Source organism: Carassius gibelio, chromosome A13 (assembly GCF_023724105.1).
Source record: "Carassius gibelio isolate Cgi1373 ecotype wild population from Czech Republic chromosome A13, carGib1.2-hapl.c, whole genome shotgun sequence".
Lineage (NCBI taxonomy): Eukaryota > Metazoa > Chordata > Actinopteri > Cypriniformes > Cyprinidae > Carassius > Carassius gibelio.
The window spans coordinates 13,702,363-13,716,935 of NC_068383.1; the positions used below are offsets into that span (position 1 = coordinate 13,702,363).

General features: G+C 36.1%; 1 protein-coding gene across 1 annotated transcript; it reads left to right on the plus strand.

Annotated features, from left to right (window-relative positions):
* The first annotated feature begins 7,914 nt into the window (after positions 1-7,914).
* Positions 7,915-14,347, plus strand: LOC128026216 (erlin-1). Its single transcript, XM_052613076.1, has 12 exons — positions 7,915-8,079; positions 8,861-8,988; positions 10,391-10,472; positions 10,739-10,785; positions 10,925-10,986; positions 11,091-11,216; positions 11,330-11,403; positions 11,472-11,530; positions 12,454-12,545; positions 12,633-12,722; positions 12,807-12,886; positions 13,595-14,347. Exons 2-12 carry the CDS (start codon positions 8,882-8,884, stop codon positions 13,817-13,819), a joined length of 1,044 nt encoding a protein of 347 aa, XP_052469036.1. The 5' UTR covers positions 7,915-8,079; positions 8,861-8,881; the 3' UTR covers positions 13,820-14,347.
* Positions 14,348-14,573: the final 226 nt, after the last annotated feature.

Consider the following 14,573-nt stretch of genomic DNA (forward strand, 5'->3'; position numbering starts at 1 on the left):
AGCTGGATCAAAGAACAATACAAATGTTCAAAATGTAATTCAGGCACATACAAGTTTTCTAAGGGAACAGGGTGTTGCTTCTCTTGGGATTTAAAGGCCGTTTTCTATGGATACATTTTTTTCCTAGTGGGCACACCCTGTTGATACAAAATGCACATTAGTCACAAAATGTTTAACTCCACCCCATATGCATCTTTCTGTCTCTTTGCAGCGTGAATTAGACCCCATACACATTTACCCAGAAACGTGAGAAAGCATGGTTGCATGACTATACAGCTATTAAACAATTTTACAAGTTATAACAAGACAGAAAGGATTAGCAGTAGAACAGTAACAGGCTTTAAAAAAAAAAGAAAAAAAGTAGTTTTTTTCTTAACTACTGTTTTTGCAGTGGTTTTGTGCAATATGCTTATATAAGCTACATTATTAATGGATCCATCATTATAATGATTCAGAGTTTGATTCATTTATTTCGACATCTTTTATTTTGATTTTAAAAGTGGGTTCATTCAAACTGTGTCACCAATTTCACCTCTGATTCAGCTTTGGATTGCTTTTAGTCCCGTTCATCTGCACAAGACAAGAAGGCTGAAGAAATATGTTTGATCATATGTTGCTATTCTTTATGTATGGACATCTATATACTTTTCAATTGATATGGCTGATTGATATAACATATATATGCTAAATTCCCTATTCCTATTCATCTGCTAAATTATAAAACTTATTTTAGACTACGTTTCCCATGATTCATGATAATGACAATGACATATAGACATCTGGAAATGACGATGGAATGTCTCTCGCACCAATCTGAAAACACACCAAGGCAGACAATTTCCAAACGTCAGAGTGCCTACTGATAACCTAACAGCTGTCAAGATCGGATTCATCTTGAGTTGCTTCCGATTGTATTTTTACGCCAGAAAAAACGTAAACAGTGCCCTGCCATTTTTGAGTTGTGTAACTGTTAGCCGTTTTCTCTTCTTTATAGCGAATTCATATGATGTGAATCATGGAGGCAACCCCGTTAAAATGAAATGAAGATGACGATCAACCACAGGCCTCACAACTGGGAGACACTAACCACAGTTTGATCGACGGCAGAGACCCTGACACTGATGTCAATCAGAATGATATGAAGAAGAACACAGACTGTTCACTTCACACAGCTGAGCCTGCACAAAAATACTTGATTCAGCAATATGAAGAGCTAAGAAAAGCAGTGAAGGAGAAATCAGAAACCTTGAGAAGATTAAAGATGTTTAGGATGTATAGAAAAAAAGGTAAACATTTATTTCTTAATTAAGTAGCCATTAATGAGAAGGATAACGTTCTTGAAGTTTTCTGTGAACTGACCCAGCTGAAGAAGCTCACAGATAAGTGGAGATCCTGTGCTCAGTCAGTGCTGTGTGAACTGCACACAGAGGGAAAACAATGGGTTGTAAGGAGCCTTTTCAGACCAGGGGTGCATTTCCCAAAAGCATAGTTTCTAACCTGTTAAAAAACTTAGCTGGTTGGCAATGGGAAATTGTATTGCAACCAACAAAGTTGCTAACTTATTTAGCAAATATGGTTTTGGGAAACGCTCCCCAGGTCATTTATCAATACAGTACATTCAGATAGGAGTACTATTAACATTATATGTGGAACTAATAAGACATTGCAGTGTTAATTTTTGTAGGCTTATTAAATTGTACTGTAATTTATTTTAGATATAAATAGAAAGTTACATAAAACAGCATTTATATGAAATATTTTTTATATATAAGGCCTTTACTGTCACTTTTGAGCTAGTTAATGTGTCCTTAATAATAAAAGTATTAATTGCTTTTAAAAAATGTATAAATAATTAACAGTAATCTCTCCTCATGTTTCATGATTAAGGCAGATTGTGCTCTAAACAACTGCTGTTACTTAAAACAGTTGTATCTTTAATGGGGCCAGATATAAAGTCAGTTACCAACAGCCTCGTAAATATTTCTTCCCTCTACGACAGATATCTTCATGTCAGCCACTTTCAAGTCGAGGGCTGCGTTCTTCTCTGTCGGTCCAGGTGCTTTATCTGTTTCTAGCAAGTCTCAACTTTCTTCTGCTGAGCCCGGGCAAAGAGTGGAACAAACCAATCTTTTATATCTGTCAATTAATTTGATTCATGTAATCATCCAGACTTTACAACTAGTTGTAAAGAATTTACAACTAAGGAACACCTGTGCTGAGAAATATGCATCTGGAGAAGTTACTCTATGCTTAATATCTCTGCTACAGTACTTAAAAAAAAAAAACAAGGAGCAAGTTTACTGTTTTCTGTAAATCTACGATCAATCCAGAGTTGCGAGCTGCTTTGACACCCTGCTGTCACTATTTGTTTTATTTAGGTACTAACTAATATAAAAACTCACAATCTGATTCTATAAGATGCGAAGTTACTGTTACGTTACAGTGTTAGCAGGTCATGTGATTGCACACAATAGGCCCCTGATAAAGTGACATGCAAAAATGCAATGATGTACTGTATCAGCTTACTTGGTATATGACCATCTCAGATTTCACCATCCTTTCAAACAGTTTCATCATCTGGATAGCCTCTTTTATATATGTCAGCAGTATCTTTATTTCTGTCTATAGTGTCTATAGAAAAGGGAAAGCTAGGGGTCTACAGAGTTACAGTTATTTGATATGGAAGGGAGTTATTGCTAATAAGATTAGTTCACCCAAAAATGCAGATTTGACATCACTGATGCCAAGCAACCATCGGTTTTCACATTTACTGTGACAGACTTTGAGATGGCAACTTTGAATATACCTGACTGCAAATAATAAGTTAACGGATGGTTTCAGGTGATTTATAGCATATGTACTGTATAGTTATAGTAATATAGTGTATGTGCTACATGTGCATTTTGTAAGCACGACAGTGAAAAACTACATAATTGTGAGTGTACTATCCCTGTTAGTTGTGATCAAAGTCATAGCTTTCTGTATTTCTCTTTCTACTCACTGAGCTCCTTTGCTTTTTTTTTCAACTCTTTGAAGACCTTCCTCTCTTCTTCTGTCCATTATACTTCAGGTTTAGACATGTACTCAGGCTGAGGTACAGTACTTCCTGTAGGTTAATCATAACTTAAATGTTACTTTTATTTTTTAACCTTTATCTTTTTATGTGGTAAAAAAGTGTTTGCATTCCAGTAAGAATCATTCAGCCACCTCACCATCTTCAGCACGTCCTCTTTTTTAAGTTCAAGTACTCCACCCATCATAACACTGAGTGCTTGATCTCTCATGTTGTCACACTGCAATGAAAATTTATGCATCTACACTACAGCATGAGACAAACTGAACTATCCACATTACAGTTTTTGCCAATATAAGACAGTTTTCATATTCCAGTTCAGTGTATTATACTACATTGCTGTTCAAATGTTTGGGGTTAGTTAGATTGGTAGGGTTGGTAAGACATTACAATTTAAAATATTTTTTTTATTTTAATAACTGGGAAAATAATAGGAAAGCTAAATTTCAGCAGCCATTCAGTCTTTGGTGTCACATGATCCCTCTATGAAGAAGCTATGAAGAATATTTATATTATTTGTCAAATTTTGTGAAATAACAGAAACAGTAACATGTGAGGCTTTGGTCGCTATGGAGGAATCCATTCCAACAGCTGACTCATTATTGTTTGAGGAACACTGTACACTCACTGTTCATCTGCCTCATGGTCTCAACCCTCTGAAGCTCTTCACGTTCTTTTTCAGTGCGTACCATCATGGGGGTAGTTCTCCACCTTATTTTCTGCATGAAAGGCCTGGAGGCAACAAAATGCACAAAAAGACACTGACACTTGGCTAACGTATAATATTTCTAGTTCCAGGTAAGCCAGGTGAAATTGATGGATGTGGATATTACTACTGTTTTTTCCCCTACATAAAATCTACTTTCTTTTTAGACTAGAGACCTTAATGGCTCTCCCTTTGACTTGCATGGAATCTCAGCATTCTTTCTTCAGGATCTTCCTCTGATATACAGTAGCACTTAGTATTCTCCATCTCACTCTCTTCCCTCACCTTAAACAGTATGAATACACATCTAAAAAAATCTAATAAACTGAAAAGCTTGTTTATTTAAAATATATCTGATTCTGTAAATAGTCATGTTTACCCTGGTTACTTCCTGTTTTCCCTTGGGCTGCAGCCTCTGTTGTTCTTCCACATCCAGGTTAAATTCCTGGTGCTCAAGGTTTTCCATGTCTGGCAGACTCTTATTCTCCTCCATCATTGCTTTGATCTGGAGTGATGCAGAGACAATTAGGATTAACCTTTCAACTGTGTGTGTATGGAAACAATAATATGAAAGAGAAAAAAAGGTGGACGATTCTTTCTCTTACTGTGTCACGATGAACTTTGATGTTTTTTCTTAGGTTCCTCTTTGTCTCTTCATACTGCTGGGTCTCCTCTTGGAGAACCTGTTTGGAAACCACCAGAGTCATGATCTTATTATTCATGTATTATCTTTGAATTATTCTATTTGTCACTCATATACAATGCTTGATGTTTGTGGAAACCAGTATTATAGCAACCTTTCAAGTTTGGGGTTGGGTAAGATTTTATTAATTTTCTTTACCTTTTTGACATAAATCTCTTTCATTTGATTTAAAAAAAAAATACAGAAAACCAGAAATATTGTGAAATAACATTACAATTAAATAGCTGTATCTATTTTAATATATTTCAAAATGTACAAAATTACTTCAGTCTTCAGTGTCACATGAAATCATTCCAATATGCTGATTTGGTGCTCAAGGAACATTTGTTACAAAACATATTTTGTCATTTTTAATGTCACTTTTGATCAATAACTGCATGCTGAATAAAGTATTAATTTATTTAAAAAAAATATCATACTGACCTCAGACATTTGAATAGTAGTGATTCTCAATGGCAGGCTAATGTTACATAAGGTTGTAACACCTTTCCCTGTGCCACATCAGTGGTAATTTATGTAAATATATCTTAACCTTTAAACCTAAAAACACAATATGTGTGCTGGCAACAAATAATGCTATATTATATTGAGAACAATAACAAGGCAATTTTATATTAATTATACAGTGGCACATAAATAAATTCAGACACCAACCACGTCTTATTTTCCATCAAGCCATGTAGAACTGGTTGGAGACACAAAATACTTTTCCTCTTGTTCAGCTTCATGACACATGTTTCCCTGAAGGAAGAATTTAATGACAGCTTATATTATGTGTCCCAAGGAACAGAACATCTCCCAAGTAAAACTGCTTAAACAGGTACAATATTGTGCATAAATATTATTTAAACATTAGAAAACAATGTGTTTCTGTACTTCTCCTGTGTGAAATGAGGAACATCTGGTCACAGATTGCATGTGGATCCCAGTCAGTCATTCTGGAGGGGACAGTGTTTTCTGAGTATACAACTGACTCAAAAGAATCAGCAATTGACTGAGCATACTGGGCAGCTTCACTTGCTTTTCCAGCCCCAGAATGACTAAACCTGTCAAATTTAAATGCATGTAAAAACAAAGATGCTTCAGGTCCAGCTTCAAGAGCATTTTGTAACCAGATCAAACCATTGTAATATTTGTCAATTTGATGTTTTATGAGCTCACCTGCGCCTGCTCAGGCCCGTGGTGATGAGGGTCTGACTGTCTGGTGTGAAACAAACAGATCCGACTCCACCCTGCCAACATGAGTGGCTTTGCAGCTGTACATACCTGTCCTGCATTTTAAAAGTACACACATTTACATAACATCCCATATTTGGGCAGTTTCCGAGAAACCTGTTTTTCCTAGCCCTGTACTCATGGATGATCTTGTAGACATTGGTTTTAACAAACAATAGCATTGCTGAGATCTCACAGATCAGTCCATCCCCACCACCTGTAGCCAGCCAGGTTTGATGTGGGGAGAGCTGCAGAAACTGGCTCCCTGCCTCCTTCTCTAGTATCAAGTGAACTGCTTTCTGTGCATTAGAGGTCTTTTCTCCACTCCGTATATCACATGAGAAGAGGAGCAGTGCCAAAAACACAAAATAAAATTGTCATCAGACTACAGGTGCTGGTCATATAATTAGAATATCATCAAAAAGTTGATTTATTTCTCTAATTCCATTCAAAAAGGAAAACGTTTATATGGTTTTTATACATTACACACAGACTGATATATTTCAAATGTTTATTTATTTTAATTTTGATGTTTATAACTGACAACTAGAGAACATCCACACAGTCTTTTGAGTCTGAAAGTGGCACAGAAGGAGTGCTGATTTTTTTTGTCTGAATGTTTATCATCTGTCCTCCTATTTTTTGAGAACACACCTGTAAGCTGCTGCCCAAACAACGTCATTAGCAGAAGCACATTTCCCTCATTGATTTCGCTCTCTGTCTTGTTGCATAGCACCAGCACTTCAACCTGTTTACTTTCCTTGTGGTACAGAGTGGAAAGGCTTACAATGGAACCTGGAGCCTCTGAAAAAAAAAAAAAAGTAAAAGGACTCGTTTGAAATTATTTTTTTAAACAAAAAAGTTATTTAATATAATATAATATAATATAATATAATATATATATATACACACAGATCAAAATTTGGGGGTCAGTTAGATTTTTTTTATGTTTTTGAAATAATCCTGCTCACAAAGGTTGCATTTATTTGAGTGAAATGTTATTACAATCAAGAAACCTTTTATTATTATCAATGTTGAAAACATTTGTGCTTTTTGTGAAACCCAATATAAATTTTTTCAGGATTCTTTAATAAAGAGTAAATCTTACCGTCAGAGGAAATGTCAGAGGAACAGAATATATTCGAGGCTACGTTATCCAAAGCCCAAGTCTGCACCAACTCCAATTTGTATGTTTCGTAAAATGCCTTCCTGTACTTGATTTGGAAATGCTCTTGAATCAGACTGAAATTATTTCTCACTTGAAAAGAGATTCATTTGTAGTTTCAGGGTTCATATTAGGGTGATGAACAATAAAATTTCTTACAATTTCTGCAGCAAAAAAAAAGCAAAAAAAGCACACAAAAAAAACAAGAAATTAGTCTTGCAGTACTTAGCTCAGGAAGCCGCCTTCCTGCAGGGATGTTTCACTGTCATCTCTGATGTAAAATTACAGCAAATGCAATTAAAATAAGCTCTCAAGAAGACAATGAACTAAATTAAGTCTAGAATTCAATATTGTTAAAAAAACATTTAAATATCAAATCCTGAAATGTTCTCATTTGATATGTAGTATGAATTTACCTGTAGGGGTTAATTCAGATTGAAGTTTATACTGTAAAGGACAGAGACAAGCAAAGTGTCAGGATTCACACACAGCAGGAATCCTTTCTTGAAACCTACACGGGTCAGAAGAATTTGACCAGCAGATGGCACATGGACTCTGCAGAGTGTTTCTCGTCTGAGTTTACACATTGAGGAAAACAATGAAATTCCCGCAGGTGTAGCATGTTGTTTTCTTGTCAACAAATCTAAATGTTCATAGTTGAATCCTTGAACCCACCGTATAGCTAAATAGTAATACAAATAATAGTAGCAGCATTATTTACATTTTATTTTGTATGCACTCTTATCGTAGCACGGAATACATTATTTGTTCATATTTTATTTGTTTTTATATAGTTTGTTTTTTAAGTTTTTTTTTCTCCAGATTTTGATATCAGTATGTTGAAAATGCATTTTACTTTATATGAAGACAATATTCTTTTATTACAATTATTACTATTATTTTTGTTGTTGTTAATTGGCTAGTTAGGATGTTTAGTTTAACGGCTTTTTCATGTAATTTCATCCCTTTTTATCCTAGCAAGAAAAAAAAAGATTTATAAAAATAAAGAAAAAGAAAAAAGGTACTGGTGACTTTTATTTTGAAGGCGTGTTTTAAGGCAGATTTTGAAAGGGAAATCCATATCAGTATATCGGATTAACAAAGCATTTCAGTGGGAACCTTCAAATTTACAATGCTGGGCACGGCGTCTTGAGTAATAAAGTAATGTCCAGCAAAAGCCAAAGGACACCATTCTCCATTAACTAATCGAATGATCGGTAAATGCCTTTCGTATATGTCGTTTAACTTGTCGTTTTGTCAGAAGATTTGCTTGCATTTCAAATAATCAGCTTAGTTAGCCATCCGCTGGCGTTGGTTAGCTTGAATTTTGTCTTGTATAGGTGCTACGATGGCTTCTGAGATGTTTAGATCACGTGAATGACTGTAACGAATGTTTTAGCACGTGTCCAGAAAGATTACGGTTATTCATATCAGTTTGTGCCACACTGTAACGTTACAGTAGAACGTGCGAGTCAGCACTTCATTTGAGGAAGTAGCTAGCCGACATAGCCAGGACAGGGGATGGAGAGGCTGTGTTATAAAAAGCCACCGAGTTTCCCATCTAGAGAACATGAAAAAAAAAGCGCATGATACCGAGCCAGACCGCAATTCCTGGTCACAAAATTCCAAGTTTCCCTAAAATAGCTAAAGGGGTTCATGCAGCTCTTACTAATACATGCACGATGTGACCATACGAATGTATGTGTATTGTTCATTTGCATTAGGGAAACATTACTTCCGCGTGTAGTGGGCTCTGTGGGTGGCTCTAATGGACTTTGAAAACCTGTTATCTCAAGTTTGCTGTGCAGCTCTCCAGAGATAATTAAAATTGTTCGTGGGATCAGTTGAGGAAGGTTATGCTGCACAGGCTGATCTGCTTATGTGTTTGCACTCAGGGCCCTAGCGTTTTTTATAAGCTGATCTGTTGTCACCCAAACTGACCGTTTTTACCCTAAGGGTCAGCTCAGCTTTCCATTTTGCAAAATTGTCTCTATGCAGGTGAGTGCTGGCTGAAGGAAAATGGCACACGTTGGGGCAGTAGTTGCAGCGATGGCAGGTGTAATGGCCATTCTGCTTCATTCTTCCATTCACAAGATTGAAGAAGGACACTTAGCTGTGTATTACAGGTGAGTATAAGAAAGTTGCATTAAACATATGTACAGGTTTTATGCTGCGTTTGTTAATAATGCCTAAAATACCTGTAATTTAGTTGTAGGTTGGGGGAAAGGCTAGATCAGTTCAAATTGTGTTTAACACAATGTTTGAAAATTGTAATTTGGCCAAGCCTGTATGACTTTTGTCTTCTGTGGAACATAAAATAAAATATTTCACGAAAAATAATAAAGAAAACATTCTTTCCCCCATATAATGGATGTCATTGGTCGCCTATTGATCTGGGGCTGGCTTCATGAAACATTCTTAAGAATAAATTTTTTACTTGATTTTTGAGAAGATTCTTTTCAAGAATTTGAATTCTTCTTAGGTTTTGTCTTAACAATCTTAAGAAAAAAGACAATTTTAAGAAAAAAGTTAAGAATATTATGTATTCCCAAAAAATCATCTTAAGAATATTCTTATCTTTTTTCTTAAGATTGTTCTGAAGACAAAACCTAAGAATTCAAATTTTTGAAAATAATCTTCTTAAAAATCATCGTAAATAACTACTTAATTTTAGGACAGCACCAGACTTGTCTTAAATCCCAAACAATAATAATTATTTAATGAATTTATTTGGTTATTTCAAATTAATTGTTATATTTAAGCATTAAAACAACAGCTGCATATAATACATAGAAGAACTAGGGATGTGCATGAGTTTTCTGAAGCTAACGATGACTGTTAATGTAAACATGTTCGCTCATGATTAGCCTTTGTGTGACACTGCTTTTTGCTGACTTCAAAACTCATTAGCTAAAATGAGTCAGATAGGGAGCTTTAATGGAAAGCCGTTAATTTTAGCTTATAAATACGTAATCTTTGGCAGTATTCAGTGCATATGAATGCACAGGACACATTTGTTGTATAAGCGCGGACTCAAATACTGGAGAGTTCACTTGGATGAGAGCGCAAAAACATTAGGGTAATCTACCAGAAGCGCAAAAAGACAATAGTGTGAGTTTAGCAGTGCGTCATGTATTCATTCAGTTAACGGCTGAGATTTTCTTTAGAATTAAGATGTTCTTAAGAATATATTTGAGAACTTAAGAATTTTTCAAGAATTACACTTAAGAACATTCTTATGAACTTCGTGGATTTTATCTTAAGAAATTTCTGAAGAAGATTTTTGTGAATCCGGCCCCTGATTATCAACATCCTTTAAAAATGTTCCTTTGTAGAAGAATGTAGGTTTGAAATGCCATGAGGTAGAGTAAATGGTGGCTGAATTTTCATTTCATTACTGTCTCTTTATAGTAACAGAAGTTGTAATATTATTTTTACACAAATTAAATCAATGGCATTTTTTTTATCATTCTCATAATTCATTTTCTTTATGATCCTGGTTCATGTTTTTTCCCCTTTTTTTTTCAGAGGAGGAGCTTTGTTGACCGGTCCTAATGGCCCGGGTTACCATATAATGCTGCCTTTTATCACCTCATATAGATCAGTGCAGGTACAAATACCATGTGTTTACAGTTGGCCCAATACAAAAAAGAATTATTGTTTTATTACAGCTGTACATATTATATATCATTTATTATGATCTTTTTCTAAGACTTTTGTAACATGAGTGGATTTTTGAGGTTCTTGAATATTAAGCATTTCAATTTATGCATTTAACAGAAGTTTTTATTAGAAACCTAGTCAAGAACTTCAACAAGAATTTTGTTAAAGACGCTGATTTGTTTTTTTCCCTTCACGTTTGCTTCATGTTTATAGACAACCCTTCAAACAGATGAAATAAAAAATGTGCCTTGTGGAACCAGGTAATCTTTCGTGGTGTTGTTATTCCATCAAGTATGTCCTGAAAAACGACTTAAAATGGATCATTTTTGGTCTTCATTAAACTGTATTAGATATTTTCTGGGGTTCCTGAATGAAAGTAGTCATTTCTGTGTTCCACAGTGGGGGTGTCATGATCTATTTTGACAGAATTGAAGTGGTCAACATGTTGGTTCCATCAGCAGGTAAGAGCCTTAATAAAGGCACCGTTCACCCAAAAATAAAGGTTCTGTCTTCATTTAGTCACCCTCAATCCTTTTTCAAACATGTGTGACTGACCTTCTTCCAGTGGTGGACATAGTGAAGAACTACACTGCAGATTATGACAAGACTCTAATCTTTAACAAAATTCACCATGAGTTGAACCAGTTCTGCAGTGTGCACACACTACAGGAAGTCTACATTGAACTGTTCGGTAAGTCACTGATTTGTCAAACAGTTTATGCAGTCAAGTATTTCATCTTTGGTGTCTTCTCACTTCAAAAACATTTGTCTTGGACTTGCATTCGTGTCATTTTTGTTTGACAGATATAATTGATGAGAACTTAAAGACTGCGCTGCAGAAGGACTTGAATGTTATGGCTCCTGGTCTCACAATTCAGGTGTGTTTTTTATCTCTATGGTTTTGTTTCTGTGGTTTCAGTTTTGACTTCCATGATTTTTTTTGTAGGCTGTGCGAGTCACCAAACCTAAAATTCCTGAGGCAATCAGAAGAAACTATGAGTTAATGTGAGTGAATATATTCTGTACAATTTGATTTGATGTCTTTCAGGGTATCTCCATATTGTGTCCTTATGTTGATTTACAATGCTAATTTTTTGAATCCTTGAGCAGTTGTTTTTTGTTATTACTTTTTTCGCAAATTACTTTTTTCACCAATTTTTTTCAAAAGCAGTAGAAACAGAAATGTTGTTTCATTTTCATTTCATTTTCTATTCTATTTTCTAAAATGTATTTTCTCCTTGTGATTACAAAGCTGAGTTTTCAGTAGCCAGTATTCCAGTCTCCAGTGTCACATGATGCTACAGAAATGAAGGGGAAGTTTGAGGGGAAGTCGTGGCCTAATGGTTAGAGGGTTGGACTCCCAATCGAAGGGTTGTGAGTTCTAGTCTCGGGCCAGATGGAATTGTGGGTGGGGGGAGTGCATGAACAGCTCTCTCTCCACCTTCAATACCATGACTGAAGTGCCCTTGAGCAAGGCATTGAACCCCAAACTGCTCCCCGGGCGCCGCAGCATAAATGGCTGCCCACTGCTCCGGGTGTGTGCTCACAGTGTGTGTGTGTGTGGGTTCACTGCTCTGTGTGCGTGCATTTCGGATGGGTTAAATGCAGAGCACAAATTCTGAGTATGGGTCACCATACTTGGCTGAATGTCACTTCACTTTCACTTTCACTTTCAAATCATTCTTATATGCTGATTTGCTGCTCCAGGAACATTTATTATTATTGTCAATGTTGAAAATAGTTGTGCTGCTTAATATTTTTGTGAATTTTTTAAAATATTGTTTTGCTGAAAAATAGACAGTTCAAAAGAACAGGATTTGCGAAAGACTGTTACGAAAGATAACAGTCGTTTGTAACATTCTAAATTGCCCTTAGATGCATCTATCAATGGTTTTAATCAAATATTCCCTTGCTTTCCTCATCTGAAGGGAAGCAGAGAAGACCAGGCTGCTCATCACCGCTCAGACACAGAGAGTGGTGGAGAAAGAGGCTGAAACTGAGAGAAAGAAGGCTATCATTGGTGAGTCTAAACTTCCAAATATAATGTTGATTATGAAAAGAGAGATGGTTGTGTCCTCATTCATCTTACCCGTTTCTCTCATGGCAGAGGCTCAGAAAGTGGCTCAGGTGGCGGAGATTCATTTCCAGCAAAAAGTGATGGAGAAGGAAACTGAGAAAAAGATCTCAGAAATTGAAGGTCTGGTTTATCTACTGAGAATTTTCATAGCACGTGTCACGCAGAGTATGATATTCATCAGACACATTTAATTGATTGTAACAGATGCTGCTTTCCTGGCAAGAGAGAAGGCAAGAGCAGATGCAGAATACTACACAGCTGCGAAATTTGCAGAAGCCAACAGGGTAAAAAAAACAAACAACAACACTTTACATTTTCAGATTTATGTGTAATTTTAATTAAAAAAAAAATTTTTTCTTTTTAAAATTATGTTTTAATTTTCAGTGTAATTTTTTTAACCTTTTAAATTTAAGAAAATATGACATATTGGTGTATGGCTCAGTGCGCTTTGAACATAAACCTTAAATACTTTTTTTCAATAACTTTTTAGAGAAATCCTTAGAGGAGCCCGTTTGTAAAGTAAAAGAAAAATTTTATATGGTGCATTTACAACATGTTAAACCTACAAGTTTAAAGTAATAGTTCATTTGCTGAAAATTTACTAATTTATCCAAGATTTAGATGGGTTTGCTCTTTCATCAGAACCGATTTTGAGAAATGTAACATTACCAGCTCATCACCAGCACATCATTGCATCCTCTGCAGCGATTGGGTGCCGTCAGAATGAGTTTAAACAACTGATTAAAAACATCACAATAGTCCACACGTAATCCACACGACTCCAGTCCATAAATTAACATCTTGTGAAATGAAAAGCTGGGTGTTTGTGATAAAAAAATTCATCAAGACATTTACTTTAAACTTTTGCTTCTGGCTAAAAGAGTACTAAATTTCTCCAAATCGGTTTTAATGAAAAAAACTACCTTGGATGAAATGTTATAGTGGTACTAGTGTCATGTCAATTATCACATCACTGTCTCTCTCCTCCACAGCTGAAGCTGACACCCGAGTATCTGGATCTGATGAAATACCAGGCCATTGCTGCAAACAGCAAGATCTACTTTGGTCAAGACATCCCAAACATGTTTGTAGACAACAGTGCCTCCCATCCGACCGCGGGCCGGGGTGAAGCAGACTCGGCGGAGCAGCTGGAGGCCTTGAGTATGAAAGAGAGTCTTAAGAAAGCGTCCAAGCCCAAAACCACAGAACGCCACTGAGGGGCCTGAGAGCTGTCCACCCCCTCTTCCTCTGCTGTTTCTCTCTCTCTCTTTCTCTCTCTCTCTCTCTCTCTCTTTCTTTGTGGGGCATGGGTGCTTGTGAGGCATGCTGACATAGATACTTTTCTCTCAGCTTCTGCAGTGGGTTTGGGTGCTTGGCTAACTATGGGGTGAGTCAGTCAGCTGAGGAGACTGACATACTGAGCCTGTGGTTTTCCAGCAGTCGTTTGTGGATTAAAAATGTCCAGGAACTGTGCTACTGAGTATTGCCAGGTTAAATTGGTGCGATCCAAATCTGAATCCACTCCCTGGCTAACATCAGCATGCTTTTTCCCCTTTTTTACTTTTTAATTTTTGCTTCTCTTTTACAAATCAATGCTAATCATTTGTTAGATGCAGATGCATCTATGTGAAGTATGTGAACACTTCAAGGTTTACCTTTGTGTTGTCCTTTACATAACTGGAATAATAAGGCATCACACAAATTGAGATTAAAGGCAGTGGCCTATGTAGCTACAATCTGTTAAACTCATTTTGTAGCCAAAATTTGTCATCTAGTTTTCCTTCATATGTTGTTGAAGGGATACTTCAGAGTTTAAATTCTTTCATTATTTATTCGTCCTCACGTCATTCCAAATCTGTATGGTTATCTTTCTTCTGTGGAAAATAGATCTTTTGTGTTCTACCGAAGAAATAAAGTCATGTTGGTTTGGAACGTCATGAGGGTAACGGAGTAACTGATGGCAGAATTTTT

Excerpts from the sequence above, each read along its gene's own strand:
- LOC128026216 (XM_052613076.1), top strand. The coding sequence starts at position 8,882 with ATGGCACACGTTGGGGCAGTAGTTGCAGCGATGGCAGGTGTAATGGCC. Across the intron at positions 10,987-11,090 it reads CATGTTGGTTCCATCAGCAG|TGGTGGACATAGTGAAGAAC; the intron begins GTAAGAGCCTTA and ends ACCTTCTTCCAG. Across the intron at positions 11,217-11,329 it reads AGTCTACATTGAACTGTTCG|ATATAATTGATGAGAACTTA; the intron begins GTAAGTCACTGA and ends TTTGTTTGACAG.